Here is a 19,177-nt window from a genome sequence, read left to right on the forward strand (position 1 = left end):
ACAATAAATAGATTAGACACAATAATTCCTTTTCCTTTTTGTTTGTTTTGTTTTGTTTAGACACAATAATTCTTGACTCTGAATAATAAGTCCAAAAGGAGTCCTCATGGGTAAAATGAGGCCCAAGCATGTTGGTGACATCACAGAGAGGAGAGTTCTAAGAGAATGGTCAGATCTTCCTAGAAGCACTGGCACTAAGCTCAGCTTTAGCAGAGAAGAAGGTCCAGAAAAGGTCCTTTGGATTCTCTACTTGAGCTCTCTTTCTTCCAGGGGCTCCAGTATAGTCATGGATCAACCCTCAAAGATGGACGAGGCTCATCGTGAGGCACACACTGCTAGAACGGATTCAGGCCATCACTCCCACTCACCGTACTCCCACGTCCACTACAGACCAGACCTCAGTGGAGCCCACTATCCTTGGGAGCCCCCTCACCCTCCATCTCACTATCATGGCGGATTCCACCACCCAAATGAATCCCAGCACTTCCGTGAGTCCTCAGACTCTCCAGATGGTGCCTTCTTCCATCAGTCCCAACACTATAACAAAGCCCGCCTCTCCACAGCATCTGGTACTGCCCCTTACCATATGGGTGGGCCCCATGGTGGATTTTATCCCCCTACTGAGTCCCACCACCATCGCAGACAGTCCCAAGATAAACATCCCTATCATCGAGGTAGTGAGGCTTCGTCCCACTTCCCTACTGTGTCATCCAGCAGAAAGGATGCTTCCCACCAGGGGAGATCCCATGAATCCTATCACCACGCCCACCATGACGGCAGGCATCAACCTACTGAATCCCAACACCACAAAAAGCCACCTCATTCTGAAGAGAGCCCCTCCCACCAGTCCTTTGAGGAGTCCTCCAAGCAGGGAAGACATCACCACCGTGGCGGCCATCATACAGGCCACCAAGCCACCCATCACCATGGTGAGCGTCCCCACCATAGAGAGCGCCATTACCACAAAGAACAACATCTTGGAGAACATCTTCATCCCAAAGAGCATTCCCACCTTCACCATCTGAGCCCCTCCGAAGCCTCCATGCTACAGAAGTCCCACAGCACCTTCGGCGCCTCCCCTTCTCGTATGGGGGCCAAAAGCTCAGTCTTCAGTGTGCCTCGCTCCCACTTGACAAGTCGATCGGGCGCCTCTCGTATTTCCAGCAGAATCCATCCCAAGGAGAGCTCCAGAGAATCCGACTCCTGGAGTGAAGATGAACACATTCAGAAGCGCAAGAGTGAGTCTCTGCTGGGCCCGCAGCCGGACCCTACTGTCTGTCTCTGCTGGGCCCGCAGCCGGACCCTACTGTCTCTACTGGGCCCGCAGCCGGACCCTACTGTCTGTCTCTGCTGGGCCCGCAGCCGGACCCTACTGTCTGTCTCTGCTGGGCCCGCAGCCGGACCCTACTGTCTCTGCTGGGCCCGCAGCCGGACCCCTACTCCCTCACGCAGATTCATGCACATCTAATCTGGACCTTGGAGCTCAGTTCTCACCTGTATAGCATTCCACCAGCCATTTATTCTTCTTCTGCTCACTGTCCTACCCTTTATTCCTTAAGCTACATGATTCTGGAGGCCACACAGTGTACATGATTCTGGAGGCCACACAGTGTACATGATTCTGGAGGCCACACAGTGTACATGATTCTGGAGGCCACACAGTGTACATGATTCTGGAGGCCACACAGTGTACGTGATTCTGGAGGCCACACAGTGTTTCTTCATTTAGTCACTGTTTTATTCATTTGTGTGTCCACGTCTTGACCGCTGAGGCCCGCGTGTCCACGTCCTGACCGTTGAGGCTCTCATCAAATGTGGATACCTTAACTGTTACAGTCTCCCAGGCTCTATGCCTACAGTTTAGCAAAAATAGCAAGTCTCACAAACAATCAGAGAGGGGCAAGTGGCTTACTGAATGGGAACAGGAAAAGTAGTCAAGGAAAGGGACGATTTAGCAGGATCTTAAACAGGAAAGAGATCACCAAGAGGGCAGGACGGTGACAAGAATTAGGTTTTCTTTGAGTTTCCAGATGAACAAAGGTAGATCTGTAGGATCAGGAACTCTTAGGACCTGCCAAACCAAATCCCAAACATCTTAGTCTCTAAAGTGGAAGGTTTAAGGACTGTGGTTCCATGGCCAGCACAGGGCAAGCATAGTGTCACATTAGTGAATGGGCAAGAGGAGGAATGTTCGTCTGGGAGGGTGCCTGGGATCACTACACCCCATCACTGCCTGCCTGGGCATAACTTTCCGACTTACTTTCAGGGACACAGCGGACCCACAAGAAGATGCGTTCTGGGAATATCTTCCAATTGATTTGGGGGAAAATATCTCACCTCATTTGGGGTCTCCGGCAAATGATGATGTCACTGACTCAGTCCCTGGGCTTTGAGACCTTCATCTTCATCGTGGTCTGCCTCAACACAGTCGTCCTTGTGGCCCAGACCTTCACTGAGCTAGAGATCAGAGGTGGTAAGAGTCAGGTGCCACTATCTATGCTGAAGACAGTTGAGACTCCAGGACTTCCCATGAGCCTGAGCCAGTGCCAGGCAGTCTTCGAAACCTGCTACTTCATCTTCATTCTCCGGCAACTCGGTGGCCGCCGGAGAACAGTAATAGTAATAGTAGTAATAGTAGTAGTAGTTTATCGAGACAGGATTTCTCTGTAGCTTTGGAGCCTGTTTTAGAATTCACTCTGTAGACCAGGCTGGCCTCTAACTCACAAAGATCCACCTGTCTCTGTCTCCCGAGTGCTGGGAGTAAAGGCTTGCACCACCACCGCCCGGTGGGGAATGTTATTTTAAGGTTTTGCTTTTATTTATACTCCATTTGTTTAACTCTGTGAAACTGTGATTCTTTCCCTGTCTAAAACACCCAATGGTCCTAAGAAAAAGCTGACTGTTCAATAGGCAGGAGTAAGTATAGTTGGTGCTGGCAAACAGAGAGTATAAATAGGAGAACGGGGGAAGAGGAGGACGTCAGAGGTCAGCCACCTAGCCAGCCATAGAGTAAAAGTGAAAGTAAGATGTACAGAAGTAAGAAAAGGAAAAAGCCCAGAGGCAAAAGGTAGTTGGGATAATTTGAGTTAAGAAAAGCTGACAAGGAACAAGCCAAGCTAAGGCCGGGCATTCATAACTAAGAATAAGCCTCCATGTGTGATTTATCTGGGAACTGGGTGGTGGCCTCCCCAAAAGAGCAAAAAGTTACCAACAACAGGTGACATTCTCAGAGCAAGAAATATTGCTGGAGACTACTGCAGAAAACCCACTAACTGTAGGCGGTGCTGTTCATGATGGAGCCACCAGGTGGCGCATATGCCCTAAATATATTGCTCAGGGGGTGTGGTGGGGGAAGTCCTGGGTCCAGGGGAAGAGCCTGGAGACCTCCACCAGGAGGCCCTGGAAGAGTAAAAGCAGGAAGACGGAGAATGCTGGCCTCTGAAGCCCAGTAGAGCAGGATGAAGAAGCCACATGCCCACAGTCCAAGCAAGGCTGTAGTTTTAGGACATTTTAAATGCTTTTATGCTTACAAGTTTCCAGGCCACCAGAGCTACCGAATAAGGCTTTGTCTAAATAAACAAAACCAAACCAAAAAAGAACCCAGCCAGGGACAGCCTGGGTGTTTGGCCTACATGAGGTTCTAGAGAGGAAGGAAAAAGCTGGGCTGTGGGGTCAGGATGTTGCTGATTGTCACTAAAAAAGCCTCTGGTGTCCCCACAGAATGGTTCTTCATGGTCTTGGACTCCATTTTCCTCTCGATCTACGTAATAGAAGCCGTGCTCAAGCTAATTGCCCTGGGCCTGGAGTATTTTTATGACCCATGGAACAATCTGGGTGGGTGGGTAGGTTGTGGGAGGAAAGAGGGACAGAGATGGGACTCTGGCTTAGGGGAACTTGTGGGTCTCTTGTGCCCTTCCACAACTCAAGTACCCGTCTACCCTCAGACTTCTTCATCATGGTCATGGCGGTGCTGGACTTTGTGCTTATCCAGATCAACTCCCTATCGTACTCGTTCTACAACCACAGCCTGTTCCGGATCCTCAAAGTCTTCAAGAGCATGCGGGCTCTGAGGGCCATCCGGGTCCTTCGGAGGCTCAGGTCATTGCCACCAAGGGACCTGGATTTCCAGGGAGTCCACTATGACCTGTTCCAGGGAGGATGGTGGGTTGACACCATGACCCCTTGCATGCTTAAGATGAGCCTCCCTCGTGTTCTTGCAAGGATAATAGCTCCATTTTCCAGGGGAGCATGGGGACAGGACTGAGTCACCAGTGAAAAGGGACCCCCTAATTTTAGTATCCAGTCTGGTTTCAGGTGCAGCTTTCCACTTCTATCCCCACTAACTCAGACTCCACCTTCACCACCACCCACAGCATCCTCACCAGTCTCCACGAGGTGACAGGGACTCTGAGCGGATCTTTGCCGTCAATCACAGCCATCCTGACCCTCATGTTCACCTGCCTCTGTATCCTATGCAGTGGAGGTTGGGCGGCTGCTGGCCTAGGGCAGATGGGAGCGGGGAGCAGCAGGTCTGGAAGGGACTAGGTGAAGCCTGGTGAGAGGTGGGTACAGAGGCTGGGGTTCTGATTCTGGTTTCACCCTGAGCAGTTGCTAGTCCTCTTCTCTGTGGTGCTCCGAGCGTTGTTCCGGAAATCGGACCCCAAGCGTTTCCAGAACATCTTCACCACCCTGTTCACCCTCTTCACTATGCTCACCTTGGATGACTGGTCCCTCATCTACATAGACAGCAGGGCCCAAGGTGGGCAGACGCTAATGGCTCTGTTACATCTGCCATCTGGGGGCTGCTGATTCCTGCTGGAAAGGGTGGGGATTGGGGAATGCCTTTGGATTGACTGATGCTTTCCCTCCCCAGGGGCCTGGTATATCATCCCCATCCTCATGATCTACATCATCATCCAGTACTTCATTTTCCTCAAGTGAGGCACCTGTCTTACTGCCCAGCTTCACCATGGCTGTCTCCCTAATCCACCCCAGCCCTTACTCTCCACTTAGGCCGCACTGGACTCAGGATAGTACGTGGCCTCTTCCCTGGTGTCCCCTTTAAGAGAACTTCACTGTGCCCTCTGCAGCCTGGTGATTGCTGTCCTGGTAGATAACTTCCAGATGGCGCTTCTCAAAGGCCTCGAGAAAGTGAAGCTGGAGGTACCACACATGGGGAGAGGGTGGGGATGGAGAGACAGTGTTCCAGGTGTGGGGGCCAGGGAAGAAACCCTGAGAGAACTGAGGCCTTTTATCTAGAAAGCTGCCCGGGTCCACGAGAAGTTGCTGGACGACTCTCTGACAGAGCTCAACAAAACAGGTACTGGCCAGTCCCTCCTTGGCATTCCTCCCTCTCCTGAGTAGCCAGGTGGCTTCAGGACGGTGAGTCTGAGACATGAGAGGCAGAGGCAAGCGGATCTCTGTGAGTTCAAGGCCAGCCTGGTCTACAAGAGCTAGTTCCAGGACAGGAACCAAAAGCTACAGGGAGAAACCCTGTCTCAAAAATCAAAAAAAAAAAAAAAAAAAGTCAATTCAATTCAGTAATTTTGTTTTGTTTTATTTTTTTTTTTTTGAGACTGGGAAAATAGACACACAGAGAGAATAAAAATAAATACATTTTGGGGGGGACAGAGAAAGAGAGAGGAAGAAAAAGAAATGAACACAGAACCTGAGCTTCAGGACCCTGCTCTGAGATCAGCAAAGCAGCCCCCTACCTATGACTGATAAGTTACCTTAAGTGGAAAAATAAATGAATTGGCTCCAGGTAGCAAGTTAAGAATGCAGAGAATTTGGGGAGTGGCTTGACCAGTACTCGAGTGGTCGTCACAATCTGGAATCTGGTCTCCACTATCTGTCTTCTGTCCCCTTTTGTATGGTTTGGTCTTTTTTTGGAGGGAGGAGTCAAGACAGGTTTTCCTCTGTGTAGCCCTGGCTGTCCTGGAACTTGCTCTGTAGACCAGGTTGGCCTCGAACTCACAGTGGTTTGCCTGCCTCTGCCTCCTGAGTGCTGGGATCAAAGTCGTGCGCCACCACCGCCTGGTTAAGATCTCCCTTGTACTTCCCTGACTGGTGGGATTCCTCTGCCTTCTTGAATCAGTCGTTCGCCTGGACATCCTCCTGCCCACGCCCCTCTCTCCATGCAGATGCTGAGGCCCAGATGAGCGACAGTGCCTTGCAGGCACAGTTTATTGAGAGGATGTTCAGCACCATGACAGAGAGGTGAGGGGATAGGAGGAAGGGGAGGCCTCGGGTCCAGGGCAAGAGGTCTGGAGGACTGATGGTGGGTCTGAAGGAAAAAGAACATTGCCCACCTCTCCTGGGTAGGAGGAAGTGGGCAGACTAGACTTGTTTCCACACCCACAACTGGGACACGGGAACATAAGCCTCCCTGGGCAGTGAGGAGCGACACCCAGCTCTCAAAGAAACTCATGTTGGTTAAGAGCATTGACTGCTCTTCCAAAGGTCCTGAGTTCAATTCCCAGCAACCACATGGTGGCTCACAACCATCTATAATGAGGTCTGGTGCCCTCTTCTGGCCTGCAGGCATACACACAGACAGAACATTGTATACATAATAAATAAATAAATATTTTTTTAAAAAAAGAAAGAAACTCATGTTGGCTGCACTGCAAGGGCCATATCAGCAGCAGAGCTTTCTTCTCTCTTTGTTTTTGTTTGTTTGTTTTTCGAGGCAGGGTTTCTCTGTGTAGTTTTAGAGCCTGTCTTGGAACTAGCTCTTCTAGAGCAGGCTGTCTTCGAACTCATAGAGATCCACCTGCCTCTGCTCCTGAGTGCTGAGATTAAAGGCATGCACCCCCACCACCCTGACCCTTGTCAGATTCAGGCTCCATGACAGTGCCAGGGATCCCATGAGAAGTCATACTGTATCACCGCCACTCAGTTCCATGCTCCAGAGTCTTTGCTGGTTCATTGGAGTCAGACAGGTTTCAGCCACGTGGAAGGTGGAAGGGGGACTGATAAGCTCCAGTAGGTGGAGGAGCAAGAGAGTAGTGAACATAGGTGGATAAAGTGGGTGGATAGATGGTTCTTTAGACTGAGTGGGTGGATCCAGGGGCAAACATGTAGGCGCAGGGGTGGGTAAGTATGGAACGGTGCAATGGCTGGACAGGCGAGTGGCTGGCTGGGCACATGATGGATAGGCAGGTGGTTGAGTGGGTCCATGTTGAGGCTTGTGTAGATGAATGGGCAAGAAGGTGGGTGTGAAAAATAAGTATATGGCAGGATGTGTGATTAAGAGGTAAACCGTGGCTGATGTCTTTGACAGACAGGGATATTTTGGGGATTGGACAACAGGCAGACTCACCAAGTATAATGGTGTGCACTGGTAACCTCAGCTCCTTGGGAGGCTGAGGTGGAAGGATCACAAGTTCAAAGCCAGTCTGGACAACTCAGCAGGAACTCATCTCAAAATGTTAGGGGCAAGAAGAGATGGTGATGTTTGTAACGTGCTCTCCAGGCAAGCATGAGGGCCAGAGGCAACACCCACGGACAACTCTGGGTGTGGCAGTGCATTCCTGTACCTGAAATCCTGGTGGAGGCAGTAAAGTTGGCAGGATCCCTGTCTAGCCAATCAGTGAGCTCCAGATTCAATGGCAGACACCATCTTCAAAGATAAAGTGGAAGTCTGGCAGTGGTGGTGCACACCTTGACTTCAAGCACTCAGGAGGCAGAGGCAGGTGGATCTCTGTGAGTTCGAGGCCAGCCTGGTCTACAAAGCGAATTTCAGGACAGCCAGGGCTACACGGAGGAATTCCTGTCTTCAAAAACACAAAAAACAAAAACAAAACAAACCCCAAACAACAGCAACAACAAACATGGAGAACTCTAGAGGAAGATAACCAAGGCTGACTTCTGGCCTCCACACACATGCACAATTCATGTGTGTCCACACGCACACATGTGCACAATAACATACACAAAATAATAATAAATAAAATCTATAAAAGGGGGGCACACTGGAGATGGAGGTCTAGATCATGGCAAGCAGAGCCACGTTAGGGCCTAGGAACCCAGTCCTTGCCTCTGTCCGACTCCAGGCAGCGGGAGCTCCACTTCCAGTACCTACAGTTGGTGGCATCGGTGGAGCAGCACCAGCAGAAGTTTCGTTCCCAAGCATCTGTCATCGATGAGATTGTCGACACTGCATTTGAGGTGAACCAGGAAGGATGAGAGGGGGGGAGGTAGAGAGAGGGTTGGGGGAGGAGTTCTTACCCAGAGTGGTTCTGAGTAACAGGTGTGGCATTGGCAAAGGCTGGCGCTGGCTCTCTCACACACACCCTATCTGACCCACAGGCTGGAGAAGAGGATTTCGGGAAATGACCCTGAGGAGTACCACCATATTGACTTGAGTCTTTGGCAAGTGGCCGACCAGGATGGGTTGGGACAAGTCCCTAACTCTACTGGCATTCTTATCCAGAACCATGCTGGACTCAAGTCCCAACAGAGTTTTAAAAAGCCCGGGTGGCTCTGTGTCCTCACTGGCTAGCCTAAAGCTAAAGTAGGGGAGTTGGAGAGTGTGCTGCAGGCATGTGTCAAGAGTTGCATGCGGAGTTGGAGAGTGTGCTGCAGACATATGTCAAGAGTTACATGCGGAGTTGGAGAGTGTGCTGCAGGCATATGTCAAGGTTGCATGTGGAGTTGGATAGTGTATTGCAGGTATATGTCAAGAGTTGCATGCAGAGTTGGACAGTGTGCTGCAGGCATGTGTCTAAAGTTGCACACAGAAGGGCTCCTCTTGTATCTCTCCCAGCCTCACCAGGTCCCAGCCTCCCAGTTCAGAGCAACAATGCTTTCGAAGGGATCAAAAGGGTACCACAGAAAGAGGAGCCTGTTGCTGAGTTGTGGTTCCAGGACAGCCAGGACCATTACACAGAGAAAGGTGTCTCAAAAAAACAAAAACAAGGGCTGGAGAGATGGCTCCGTGGTTAAGAGCACTGCCTGCTCTTCCAAAGGTCCTGAGTTCAATTCCCAGCAACCACATGGTGGCTCACAACCATCTGTAATGAGGTCTGGTGCCCTCTTCTGGCCTGCAGACATACACACAGGCAGAATACTATACACATAATAAATAAATAAATATTTTTTAAAAAAAAAAGGCAAGAAAAAGAAAAAAAGGAGCCTGGGGTGGTGATGGAGGAGCAAATTCAAAGTCCTCTGCTAATTGGAGAAACACCTGTCTGGCCTGAGGTCGGGAGAAAAAGAACAGACTGGAACATCCCAAAATCATCAGGATTTCATGAGACTCCAGACATGGGTTCCAGCACCCGGGAACTCAGGCTTACGGGAGCCCCAGCATCTAACATAAGGGTACCTACCCAGTGGGAATATTAGGAACCCAAAAGGTCAATGGTGGCACATGCCTTTAATCCCAGCACTCAGGAGGCAGAGGCAGGTGGATCTCTGAGTTCAAGGTCAGCCTGGTCTGACAGCCAGGGCTACCCAGAGAAACCCTGTCTTGGAAAACCAAAAACAAATAAAAATTGAAAAGAACCTAGAGGTTTGAAAAAAGTAGGGGAAGAGCTAGTGTGACGGCTGGGTGGTTAAGATCACTTGCTGATCTTCCAGAGGACCCAAGCTCAGCTCCCAGCACCCACATCAGACTGCTTACAACCACCTGTAATTTGGGTCTAAAGGACCTGACAGTTTCTTTTAGCCTCCATGGGCACTGCATTCACATGTCCAACCCACATACAGACACGCATGCATGCACATAAAATATTCCAAAAACCCCTAGAGGTTAAAGGTCACTGATATCCCCTTCCCCACCCATGTGAGACTACGAAACCTAGTAAAGGGGTAGAGGAGGCCTTTAACCTTCCTGGCCTCAGAGCCGATCAGGACAGGCCCATGTGACATGGACCAGCTACTGTTCGAAGAAGGACAAAGAAAATGGCTGCTGCTGTCAGGCTGCTTTAGATGAGTCCCACATGCATGGTCCGAGCCCCGGAAGGATGTCCAGAGAGAGCCCCTGTGTCCACATGGGACTGCCAGCGGGACGCTTGTCTGTGCTAAGCATTGAGTAACGTGATGCTCACTCCTGGCCCAGGGTCTGCCCACCAAGGGTTAGCTGTCTTCCATTATTGATAGCAACCTTACTCTTAGTGGAGGCCGGTCCAGGGGTCACGTAGCCTGGAGGGATTCCAGAATGGAAGCTGGAAGGTGGTCGGACCAACACCCACCCTGACCACTGGCTTTTGCCAGGAAGCAGTGCAATCTCTGGGACTTTAAGACAAACATTGCTTGGTGGAAACTCCTCTCCTAAACTTGCTTAGTCACGCCTAGACCCAGGAATACACCAAGCAGAGGAAATGCCATCTGGGATTTGGGCACAGGTTCCAGGGGTGGAGAAACCACTACATGGGCTTTCTGGAGTCCTGCCTCTCCCCAGAACCTCACACATTCATTCAACAAGTATTTCCTGCCATTTGCCCTGTACCGGCTCCAGCTCCATGCTGGTATCTCCTGCTTGGTAAACCCTGGGAAACCTTCCAAGCAGTGACTGCATAGCACAAACTGAACTGCTGTGGGTATCAGGTTCCAGCAGACGCAGGGCTGCAAGTGTCCCCTATGTCGGTATCAAATCCAGCCCCTCAGTGTGTCAGGCTTCCCAGGTGGCACTCTGTCTCCATTCTCTCCCTGATGTGGCCTTTGAGGGCTGTAGACAGGACCCCAGTTGTAACTGCTGCTCATGAGGCCACAGCGTTGGGAGGGAGGAGGGGGTCAGACAGGAACAAGAGAGGTGTGAGGCCTCTCTTAGAAAGGAGAAGGCATGAACTGTGACAAGCGGTGTCTGGTCACTCTCCACACCACCCTGTGACGCCAGCTTGAGCCTAGCACCTCCTAGTGCCCTCAGAGCAACCAGTGGCTATGGCCTGTCCCCAGGGTAGATGTGTGTTAGTGTGTCTGAGCAAGCCTTCCAGACACGGTTCAAGGGCTGGCTTGCAGGGTTGGGGTGCTCATCTCTAGGTTACTTGCTGTACGTATTTTCTGCCTATTGTCTCTACTTGTGTGTTTCTAGGCTGTGTTTCTAGCATTTTTAGGGCATGTCGCCGGAGTGGTTCCTGTGACTGGCCCCACCTCTTTCATATATGACAGGAATTGTAACCACAACGAAGCCCACAGAGAACGTAATACCTGTTTCCTCCAATCCAGCAGGACACTGGATGGACCCTGCCGCCTCCTGTGAAAGCCGCCCTCCAGGGTAGCAGGCTGGCTCTTGTTCTCTCGGGTGTTCCAGCACCTAGGGCCCAGGTTCTTTTAGGAATCTTGCCCAAAGCAAAGCACTGAGAAAATCCCTCTGGGGAGGATGCGAGAGGCAGGTTCCTAACTTCATGGCCTCTTGGCCTATGGGGATGCTGATGGAGAGGAGGTCACTTCCTGCTACCAGTGTGCAGGAGAATATTTGTGACCTGGGAGCCAAGTGCCCTGGAGCCCACAGAGCTGAACATCGGTGCACACCTTACACTACTCCCGAGTGCTGAGAGTTTAGCAGGCTTCCCTTCAAGTGTTTATAGTGTGGGTCTGACTGGATTGCAAACTGCCTGGAGGCCCCTCAATGTAGCCAGAGTCATGTCCTGTAAGGCCAGCTCTGGACTAGTGCCAAGGCCTCAAAGGCTGAAGTTGGAACTTGACATTCCCCCGTATGTATGCGGTCAAACATTTCAGACACTGAGACATGAAGTGCTGTGTTTGCTGTCCCAGAATGTTCCTTGCTGAAGGGAGAAAAGATTATTGTGAGCTTCCTGTAATTCTGCTGTCGGACGCTCTGTACCACTTCCTTATCTGAGAGCAATGAAAAGATCAACGTGCTGGCCTGGGTCATCAGCCCTTGCAGCCCTCTTGACTATCTTTTCTCATCTCCATCCACCCTGTCAGAGTTCCAGCATGAACCCAGGAAGAGATGCCGGTCCTGTTCACACAGACGTCCCTCTGTAACAGTCTCAGGGCTTCATCCTTTGTTTTGTTTGGCTGGTTTTGGGTTTTTTGTTTGTTGTTTGTTTTCGAGCCTGGATTTCTCTATGTAACAGCCCTGACTGTCTTGCAACTCACTTTGTAGACCAGGCTGGCCTCAAACTCTCAGAGATCTGCCTGCCTCTGCCCGCTGAGCACCGGGACTAAAGTTCTGTGCCACCACTGCCTGGCCCATCATCCCTCTTCTGTGACCTTACCTCCAAGACTACTGGAAGTGTCTGAAGAACCTCTTTCCTATTGAGGGATGCACCCTCAGTACTGCCTCAGGCTAGTTGGCAGGGGCTCTCTGGGGGTTATGGCAGAGGGCTTGTCAGCTGAAGAGTTCTGAGAGTCACTGGGAGCTGAGTGAGAGCTGGGTTGAGTGAATACACAGGAGAACTCGATGCAAGAAGCCATGCTAAGAATTTATTTCAGCAGATGGGGCCCATGGCCCTGAGGTCCCTCCACCACCGTGCTGGTTCCCATGGGATCTCATCACTGTCCCCTGGGACAGATTACACCACCTTACAGTCATGCTTCAGAAGCTGAGTGGTGTTCTTCCAGGGGACTTCAAGGAGCTCAAAGTTGCAGCGCAGCTTCTGAGGAGAGAACATGGTGGACAAGGAAGGTGAGCTTGGTGCCAGCCTCCTCCTCCCAGCAGTCAGCCTCCTGCCTGCCACATCTCTCTGCAGCCAGGGATAGACGACCAGTGGTACCCAAACATGAAGTCAGATGTCAGGAGATGATCCCAGGTCTATCAGGCAACTCCCACCCCAAGAAGAAACCCCAATCTATCCTCCCTGCACCCCACCCTGGCCTGAGTCACACAAAGACCAGACAGGACAGGTCCAGCCAGGCCTTTGCCTGGCCAGATAGACTAGTCAGGATGGGGAAGCTAAGGGCCTCAGACGCTGCAGAGCACTGAACTGGGGTCAATGTTGTTACCTCTTGCTGCACTCCTGCGGCCAGAGGGCAGGTGGTGAGGTCCATGTGATCTCCAGAGACTCTGGTCTTTCTGCACTCTGTGCTCTCTAAGTCCATAGTCAGATAGTACTTGAGGCCAGCCACCAGCTGGGAAAAGACAGGCAGGTCAGAGATACCTGGGAGCCCAACCGAGGTACACGTCTACACTTTCCATCCAAGTCTTCAACTTCGCCTGGCAAATGCAACACTCTGACCTAAGAATTCAGACCCGAAGTGGAGGTGGGGCTTCTAGGTGTAACCTGGAGGTGGGGCTTCTACGTGTAACCTGGGGTGGAGACAAAGCTGCAGGCCTCGCAGGAGGTTGTAGAGCCCCTGTATACACCTGTCTGTAACTGGGGCAGATGTGGAGAATGGCGGGTGATACCTGCTCTATCTGGGGCCCCTCCCACTCCGTTTAACACGGTTAGGGAAGTGAGGTTAGTGATGCCAAAAATGATTGAATCCTGAATTTTTTTTATATTTAGATAACATTGGTTGCCGTAGGTTTTGTCATTTGTCCGTTTTTGTTTGTTTTTAACTATTTTGTAAAATGGGCTCGGCGTCATGGTTGTGTTAGTGCTGTTTGGTATCTGGCCATCAGCTCTCCGGCCTGTCCCTGTCCCTCTCCTTCTCCACAGCCACTCTGTCCCACTCTGTCCCACCACCACCAGCCACTATACCTGATACGCTGCATCGACGATTTTGGTGTCTCGGAAGTAGTAAAGGCTGTTGCTGCCCATATTGTAGGTGCTCACAGCGACCTGCGCGGCCCTCTGCACCCGGGGATCGTTGGGAGACAGGTTTTGGCGTTCTCCGATCCTGCGGCTTCGCAGCTCGGCGCGGGCGTCCGGGGACAGAGTCAGGAGGCAGAGTGCGAGCAGGGCCAGGCCCATCGCCAGCGGGAAGTGAGGACGCTCCATAGCCGCAGATGTCAGTGCCAGAGCTCCATCCCGCGCGGCTTTTACAGGCTCTCGGGGCCCCGCCCGGCTCCGCCCACCACCTGCCCTTTTCCCTTAGCAGGCCAGGGCCCGCTGCAGGTGCCTGGAGGCGGGTGTACCACCCCCACCTAAGTCCTGGAAGGACCAGGGGTGGCGCGGAAGTTCCAAAACGTGTAAAGTTGCTGGCCTGTCATCCCTACCATTCAGGAGGGAGAGGACAGTGACAGTTCACCAGCACCAAGGGCCACCCGCAGGGACAGGACCCTGAACCTGAAGTGTGAACTGCCAAAAGCAGCTATGGTTGAGATCTTGCTATGGCCGTCGCTTTCTTGCGCTGTAATTCTTAGAGAAATCGCAACCTCGGGCCTCCATTTCTTCTTCTGGAAAATAAACCTAAGGATTCAATGAACTGACATAAGCAAAGTGCCTCCGAGCATCTGGGTGCTGTGCAGACAGTAGGTGGGTAGACAGGAGTCCTTACTACCGAATTCTCACAGCCACCATGACATGGGGTGGCCGGAGCTTGCACTTTGCAGAGGTAGGAACAACACAGAAGGGAGAACTAATTGCTTAAAGACATGAGCTGGTCCCCAGCAAATGAGGATGTGTGTGTGTGTGTGTGTGTGTGTGTGTGCGCGTGTGTGTGATAAAACAAGGTTTTCTATGTCTGAGGCTGACCTTGAACTTGGTGTGTGTGTGTGTGTGTGTGTGTGTGCGCGCATGTGTGTGTGATAAAACAAGGTTTTCTATGTCTGAGGCTGACCTTGAACTTGTTGTGTAGTTCAGGATGACCTTGAACTCCTGATTTTTCTGGCCTCTACCTTCACGTACTAGGATTACCATCATATTTTTATGTGGCACTGAAAAATTTTAATCCAGGGCTTCCCGCTTGTTAGACAAGTGCTCTACCAAATGACGCTACAGCCCCATTTAGTTTTGTTGGGCTGGAACTTAGGATCTGTGTCTGCTGGGCAAAACTTTGCCACTAAGCTGTAATCTTCAGCCCTCTTTCTACTCCTTTTCAGACAGGGCCTTGTTCAGTCTCCCAGCTGACCTGACCTTGCTCTGTATCCAGGCAGGCCTTCAGTCTTTGACTCTCTAACTTCAGGTTAGGGATTACAAGCCTATGCCACCAGCACCAGCTCAAATCTGTGGTTTGGTTTTTGTTTTGTTTTTGTTTTGTTTTGTTTTTCGAGACAGGGTTTCTCTGTGCTGCTTTGGAGCCTGTCCTGAAATTCGCTCTGTAGACCAGGTTGGCCTCAAACTCAGAGATCCACCTGCCTCTGCCTCCCGAGTGCTGAGATTAAAGCTGTGTGCCACCAATGCCTGGCTTCAAATCTGTGTTCTTGCCAGGCAGTGGTGGCGCACGCCTTTAATCCCAGCACTCGGGAGGCAGAGGCAGGTGGATCTCTGTGAGTTCGAGGCCAGGCTGGTCTACAGAGTGAGTTCCAGGACAGCTAGGACTGTTACACAGAGAAACCCTGTCTTTAAAAAACAACAACAACAAAAAAAAAAACCAACAAAATCTATGTTCTTAATCCAGAATGAATTTGAAAGGCAAGAACTGCCCCCAAAGGGTGGTGTCCTTCCAGTTGCCATCTTACTAACTGGGTGGCTTTGGATAAGTCACTCGGGTCTCATTGTCCTGTGAGGAAAGGAGAGACAATTCTTACCTCCTAAAGCTGCTCTGACAACAGTGGTTCCGGGCCAGGCACACTGGGCATACACTAGGAGTTCTAGCAAATTCAGAAATCCTGTAGTATTTTGGAAGAACCCGTGACTGTTTGGGGATTTGGCACTGCTCCCTTCCCCAAGGGTCTTTTATTTTGTTTGTTTTTAACCAGTTTATTCTCTTTTTTGCCTCTTTTCTTTTTTTCCTGTTTTGGAGGAGGAAGAGAGGGGATGCTCATACCTCTGCGTGGGGAGGAAGTGGACGCACGCCATTGCATGCACATGTAGATGGTCAAAGGTCAAAGGTCACTTTCCAGAGCTGGTTCCTCCTTCTACCATATGAGTTCTGACATTTGAACCCAGGTTTTCAGCCTTGGTAGCAAGCATCTTAACACCCCTTCCCCCCTGAGCTATCTTACTGGCCCTCCTTGGCAATCTTAAATGGGACTTGGAAGGAGCAGGGCTTTCCGCTCTTGGTAGATGATTAGTATTTGACTAGAAATTCTGCTATGGTCAGGATAACACACAGTACACCCTTCCCCCAATGCTAGACCTTCCGAATGCCAGGGTCAGGAGGCAGTGATTTCCCAGCCCAGAGTGCCATCTTTACCCCATCCAGCTACATGCTTGCTCCACCCGACAGCCCCTCATGAAAGACAAACTGCCAATGACAGGCATGGTGTCTCCCTGTGATCCTAGCACTGGGCTTCAGAAACAGGCAGATCTCTGTGAGTTCAAGACCAGCCTGGTCTACAGAGTGAGTTCCAGGTCGGGGCTACATAGTAGACTTGTGAGGCTTTGTATCAAATATGTGTGTGTGTGTGTGTGTGTGTGTGTGTATTTGATTCTTATAGTCTTAACCAGGCAGGGGCCCTGAGTTGAGGGACCCTGGTGAGGAAGTAGAACAAAAAATAGGACAACTCACAAGGGACTCGAAGGTGAAGCAGCTCCAAGCGGCCAGGGAGCCTCCCAGCTCCGAGCTCACACAGCTCACCTGGCGTGGAGTCCAGTCTCGGTACCAGTACCTCCTACGGCTCCCTCAAAAATCCCTCAGGTGGAGGGGCTGGGGAGATGGCTTGGTGCCCACCACACGAGCATGTGGATCCGAGTTCAGATCCCCAGCACCCACAAAGTAGATGGGGAGGCTGTTGGAGTTCATTGGTCAGCCAGGCTGGCAGAACTGTGCACTTTCAATTTAGTGAGAGATTCTGTCCCGGAAAATAAGGAGAGCAACTGAAGAAACCACTACTGAGTTCTGGCTTCTACATGCATTGCTGACCCCTGAGAGTAGATGAGTCCCTAGTACTGACACCTACGCTACCTACCACTGCTAGTGAAGTCAGGGGGTCTTAGATACCACAATCTAGCAATTTCCAAGGACTTTTCAACACCCTGGCCTCTTCTTACAAGGTGGTTGGGCTTGTTTACAAATGCATGATTCAGAGAGTTTATCTGGGGTCATTTGACTAAACTTGAATCCTGGAGGGAACGAAGGTAGGGGAACAGTGATTAACAATCCCGGGCTCTTGCTATATGCACCTGGCTAGCACCCAAGAGCTCATTTTCGGGGTGGCTCTGCAGGGCAGTGGCTATTGCTTCTTCCTACTAAGAAATGCAATCACAGGGGAAGGGTCGGTAGCGGGACCTGGGGTAGCATCCACAAGCTAGCAGTGTCCCAGTACATGAGCACCAGGCTGTTCCGCAGGGATATGAGGTCCACGGCATGGAGAACCGCTCTTTACGGGCCCTGCCCCGTCCTGTGACCTCCCGTAAAGCTCATAATTGGCCTTCCTCACTGGCTGCAGGACTTTGTCTCAGTTTCACTGAGACACCCCCCCCCAGAGACTCCCAACATAGGTTGTCTACAGCACTCTTCTCTGATACTAGCCCAGTAGATCTTGATACACCACATAGACTGTTCTTGCTGGGCTCAGATGCTCCAGGGCCTTACTGCTGTCCCCAGAATGCTCTTGCCTGGGCCTACAAGTAGGCGGAGGACTCTCCACCTGCCAGGCTCTGCTCCTTCTCTCTGTCACACCACATCCTGGAAAGAAAACTTTACAACAAGGACACCTGTGGCCCCACAGTGACTAAGGGACACCTGCGATCCAGCCATGACTTCACGAAGGAGTTCCCCTAAATGCCAGGGCCTTCCTCCCTTCTGCAGCTGGCTGAGGTTTCCCATCTGTGCTCTGTGGAACGGAAGAGACGCATCTCAGGGCAGTGGAGCAAATTGCTTCAGAACCCTGGGGGTAACGAGGGATTTGTTGAGCACAAGGCCTATCTCTTCATCCTGAGACAGCCGTGGCACATGGAGAGCCCTGATCTTTGTATGGAGGGGACACCTAGATCAGGATGGACACTGTCAGCTCCCACTGCATGTGTCCAGTACTACTCAACTGCCACCTGGCAGGGCAAGGAAGGGGCCGTGGGTCATGTTCATCTAGGCAGCCCCTGCTCCTTCCTTCCCAGGGTGAAAGGAAAGATCCCCCAAGCCCTGGGATGCATGGGCTGGTTCACCAGAAGCTCCATGCCACAGCCGAGCACGAAAGACTGGAGGGGCTGAGCTCTGGCTGGGCACGAAGCTGAAGGAGAGGTTCACCCATGTCCTTAGGCCAGTGGATGGGTAGGCCCAACCTGCAGGACATTGTATATAAATGATAGACAACCTCCTCCTCTGCTCCCCGACCAGCATGTCAGCCTTGGTCTCTTTGGTAGGTCAACTGAGTTAGCTCTGGCCCTGTGAGAGGCCACTTCATTATTCTATACACTGTAAAGGTCCTTTGTCCCCTGCTGCCCCAGCACTGATCCAGGAACTTATGTGGGTTGCAATACTGAGCACTGATAAAAGTTTATGACTTGCCAATCTGTCTCAGGCACAGCCCATGGCCCAAGGGATCCTTCAGAAACAAAGCCTGTGGGAGAGCCAGAAAGACAAATGATTAGGAAACAACCTGTCACACAGGGTCCCACCAGGGTCTAGGAGAGAGCCAGGAGGACAGAGCCAGGAGGACAGAGCCAGGAGGACAGAGCCAGGACAGAGCCAGGACAGAGCCAGGTAACCAATATAAACTGGAGCCAGGGAAGCGTTTGGTAAAGGTTCACTGCTTGGCTCTGACTACAGGCTGGCAGAATTAGGGCTGCAGTGTGAACAGGCTATGGCTTAACCAAGGCCCTGCCTAGGCATACTGGGACTGTGTGACAGTGTCATGTATGCAGGTGAGGCAAGAGAGGAAGACAGGGAAAGTTCTAGACATGTGAAGGAAAAGGACTCCCTCATGCCAGCGTTAGATGAAGTCTTTCACCAGTTGAGAATCAAGGATTCTAACACAGCTGGCATCTTCTCAGGGCCTTTCTCCTTTCCTGGCTATAAACTTACAGTTTTCTAGGAATTTCAGCAGAAATCCTATTTTAGTGACTTTACCTTAAGAAGACCACACCCCTTCCCGAGAGACAACTCAGAGGTAAAGAGAACTTGTTTCTTTTCCAAGGGCAGGGGTTTAGCTTCTGTGCCCACATGACAACCTACAACTCCCTGAAACTCCATTTCTAGCACACGTAACACTCTCTTCTGGCACTTCACACATGTGCATGCAGGTGAACACTCATACACATAAAGTCAAAACAGCTGGGTA

The 19,177-nt window shown here is 51.2% G+C and overlaps 2 protein-coding genes across 2 annotated transcripts; one reads left to right on the forward strand and one right to left on the reverse strand.

Moving 5' to 3' along the window:
* Positions 1-286: 286 nt before the first annotated feature.
* Positions 287-8,340, forward strand: Catsper1 (cation channel sperm associated 1). The gene is made up of 12 exons (XM_050137741.1): positions 287-1,238; positions 2,267-2,473; positions 3,721-3,834; positions 3,945-4,098; positions 4,374-4,465; positions 4,616-4,759; positions 4,874-4,937; positions 5,091-5,163; positions 5,260-5,320; positions 6,144-6,219; positions 8,058-8,172; positions 8,314-8,340. Exons 1-12 carry the CDS (start codon positions 287-289, stop codon positions 8,338-8,340), a joined length of 2,079 nt encoding a protein of 692 aa, XP_049993698.1.
* A 4,079-nt stretch (positions 8,341-12,419) lies between these two features.
* On the reverse strand, positions 12,420-13,868 carry Cst6 (cystatin E/M). Its single transcript, XM_050137745.1, has 3 exons — positions 13,614-13,868; positions 12,916-13,041; positions 12,420-12,569 (listed from the first exon to the last, which is right to left on the reverse strand). The coding sequence occupies exons 1-3, from the start codon at positions 13,851-13,853 to the stop codon at positions 12,486-12,488; spliced, it is 450 nt and encodes a 149-aa protein (XP_049993702.1). The 5' UTR covers positions 13,854-13,868; the 3' UTR covers positions 12,420-12,485.
* Between the last annotated feature and the right edge of the window lie 5,309 nt (positions 13,869-19,177).

Source organism: Alexandromys fortis, unplaced genomic scaffold (assembly GCF_014885135.2).
Source record: "Alexandromys fortis isolate MF-2015 unplaced genomic scaffold, M_Fortis_MF-2015_v1.1 scaffold_3, whole genome shotgun sequence".
Lineage (NCBI taxonomy): Eukaryota > Metazoa > Chordata > Mammalia > Rodentia > Cricetidae > Alexandromys > Alexandromys fortis.

Bases quoted from the DNA above. Each gene is read 5' to 3' on its own strand.
- Catsper1 (XM_050137741.1), top strand. From the start codon at position 287: ATGGATCAACCCTCAAAGATGGACGAGGCTCATCGTGAGGCACACACT. The intron at 2,474-3,720 runs GTAAGAGTCAGG...GTGTCCCCACAG, and splicing joins TGAGCTAGAGATCAGAGGTG to AATGGTTCTTCATGGTCTTG. The intron at 4,466-4,615 runs GTATCCTATGCA...AGCAGTTGCTAG, and splicing joins CCTCATGTTCACCTGCCTCT to TCCTCTTCTCTGTGGTGCTC.
- Cst6 (XM_050137745.1), bottom strand. From the start codon at position 13,853: ATGGAGCGTCCTCACTTCCCGCTGGCGATGGGCCTGGCCCTGCTCGCA. The intron at 13,042-13,613 runs GTATAGTGGCTG...GTCTTTTCCCAG, and splicing joins TCGTCGATGCAGCGTATCAG to CTGGTGGCTGGCCTCAAGTA. The intron at 12,570-12,915 runs GTAACAACATTG...TTCTCTCCTCAG, and splicing joins CCGCAGGAGTGCAGCAAGAG to AAGCTGCGCTGCAACTTTGA.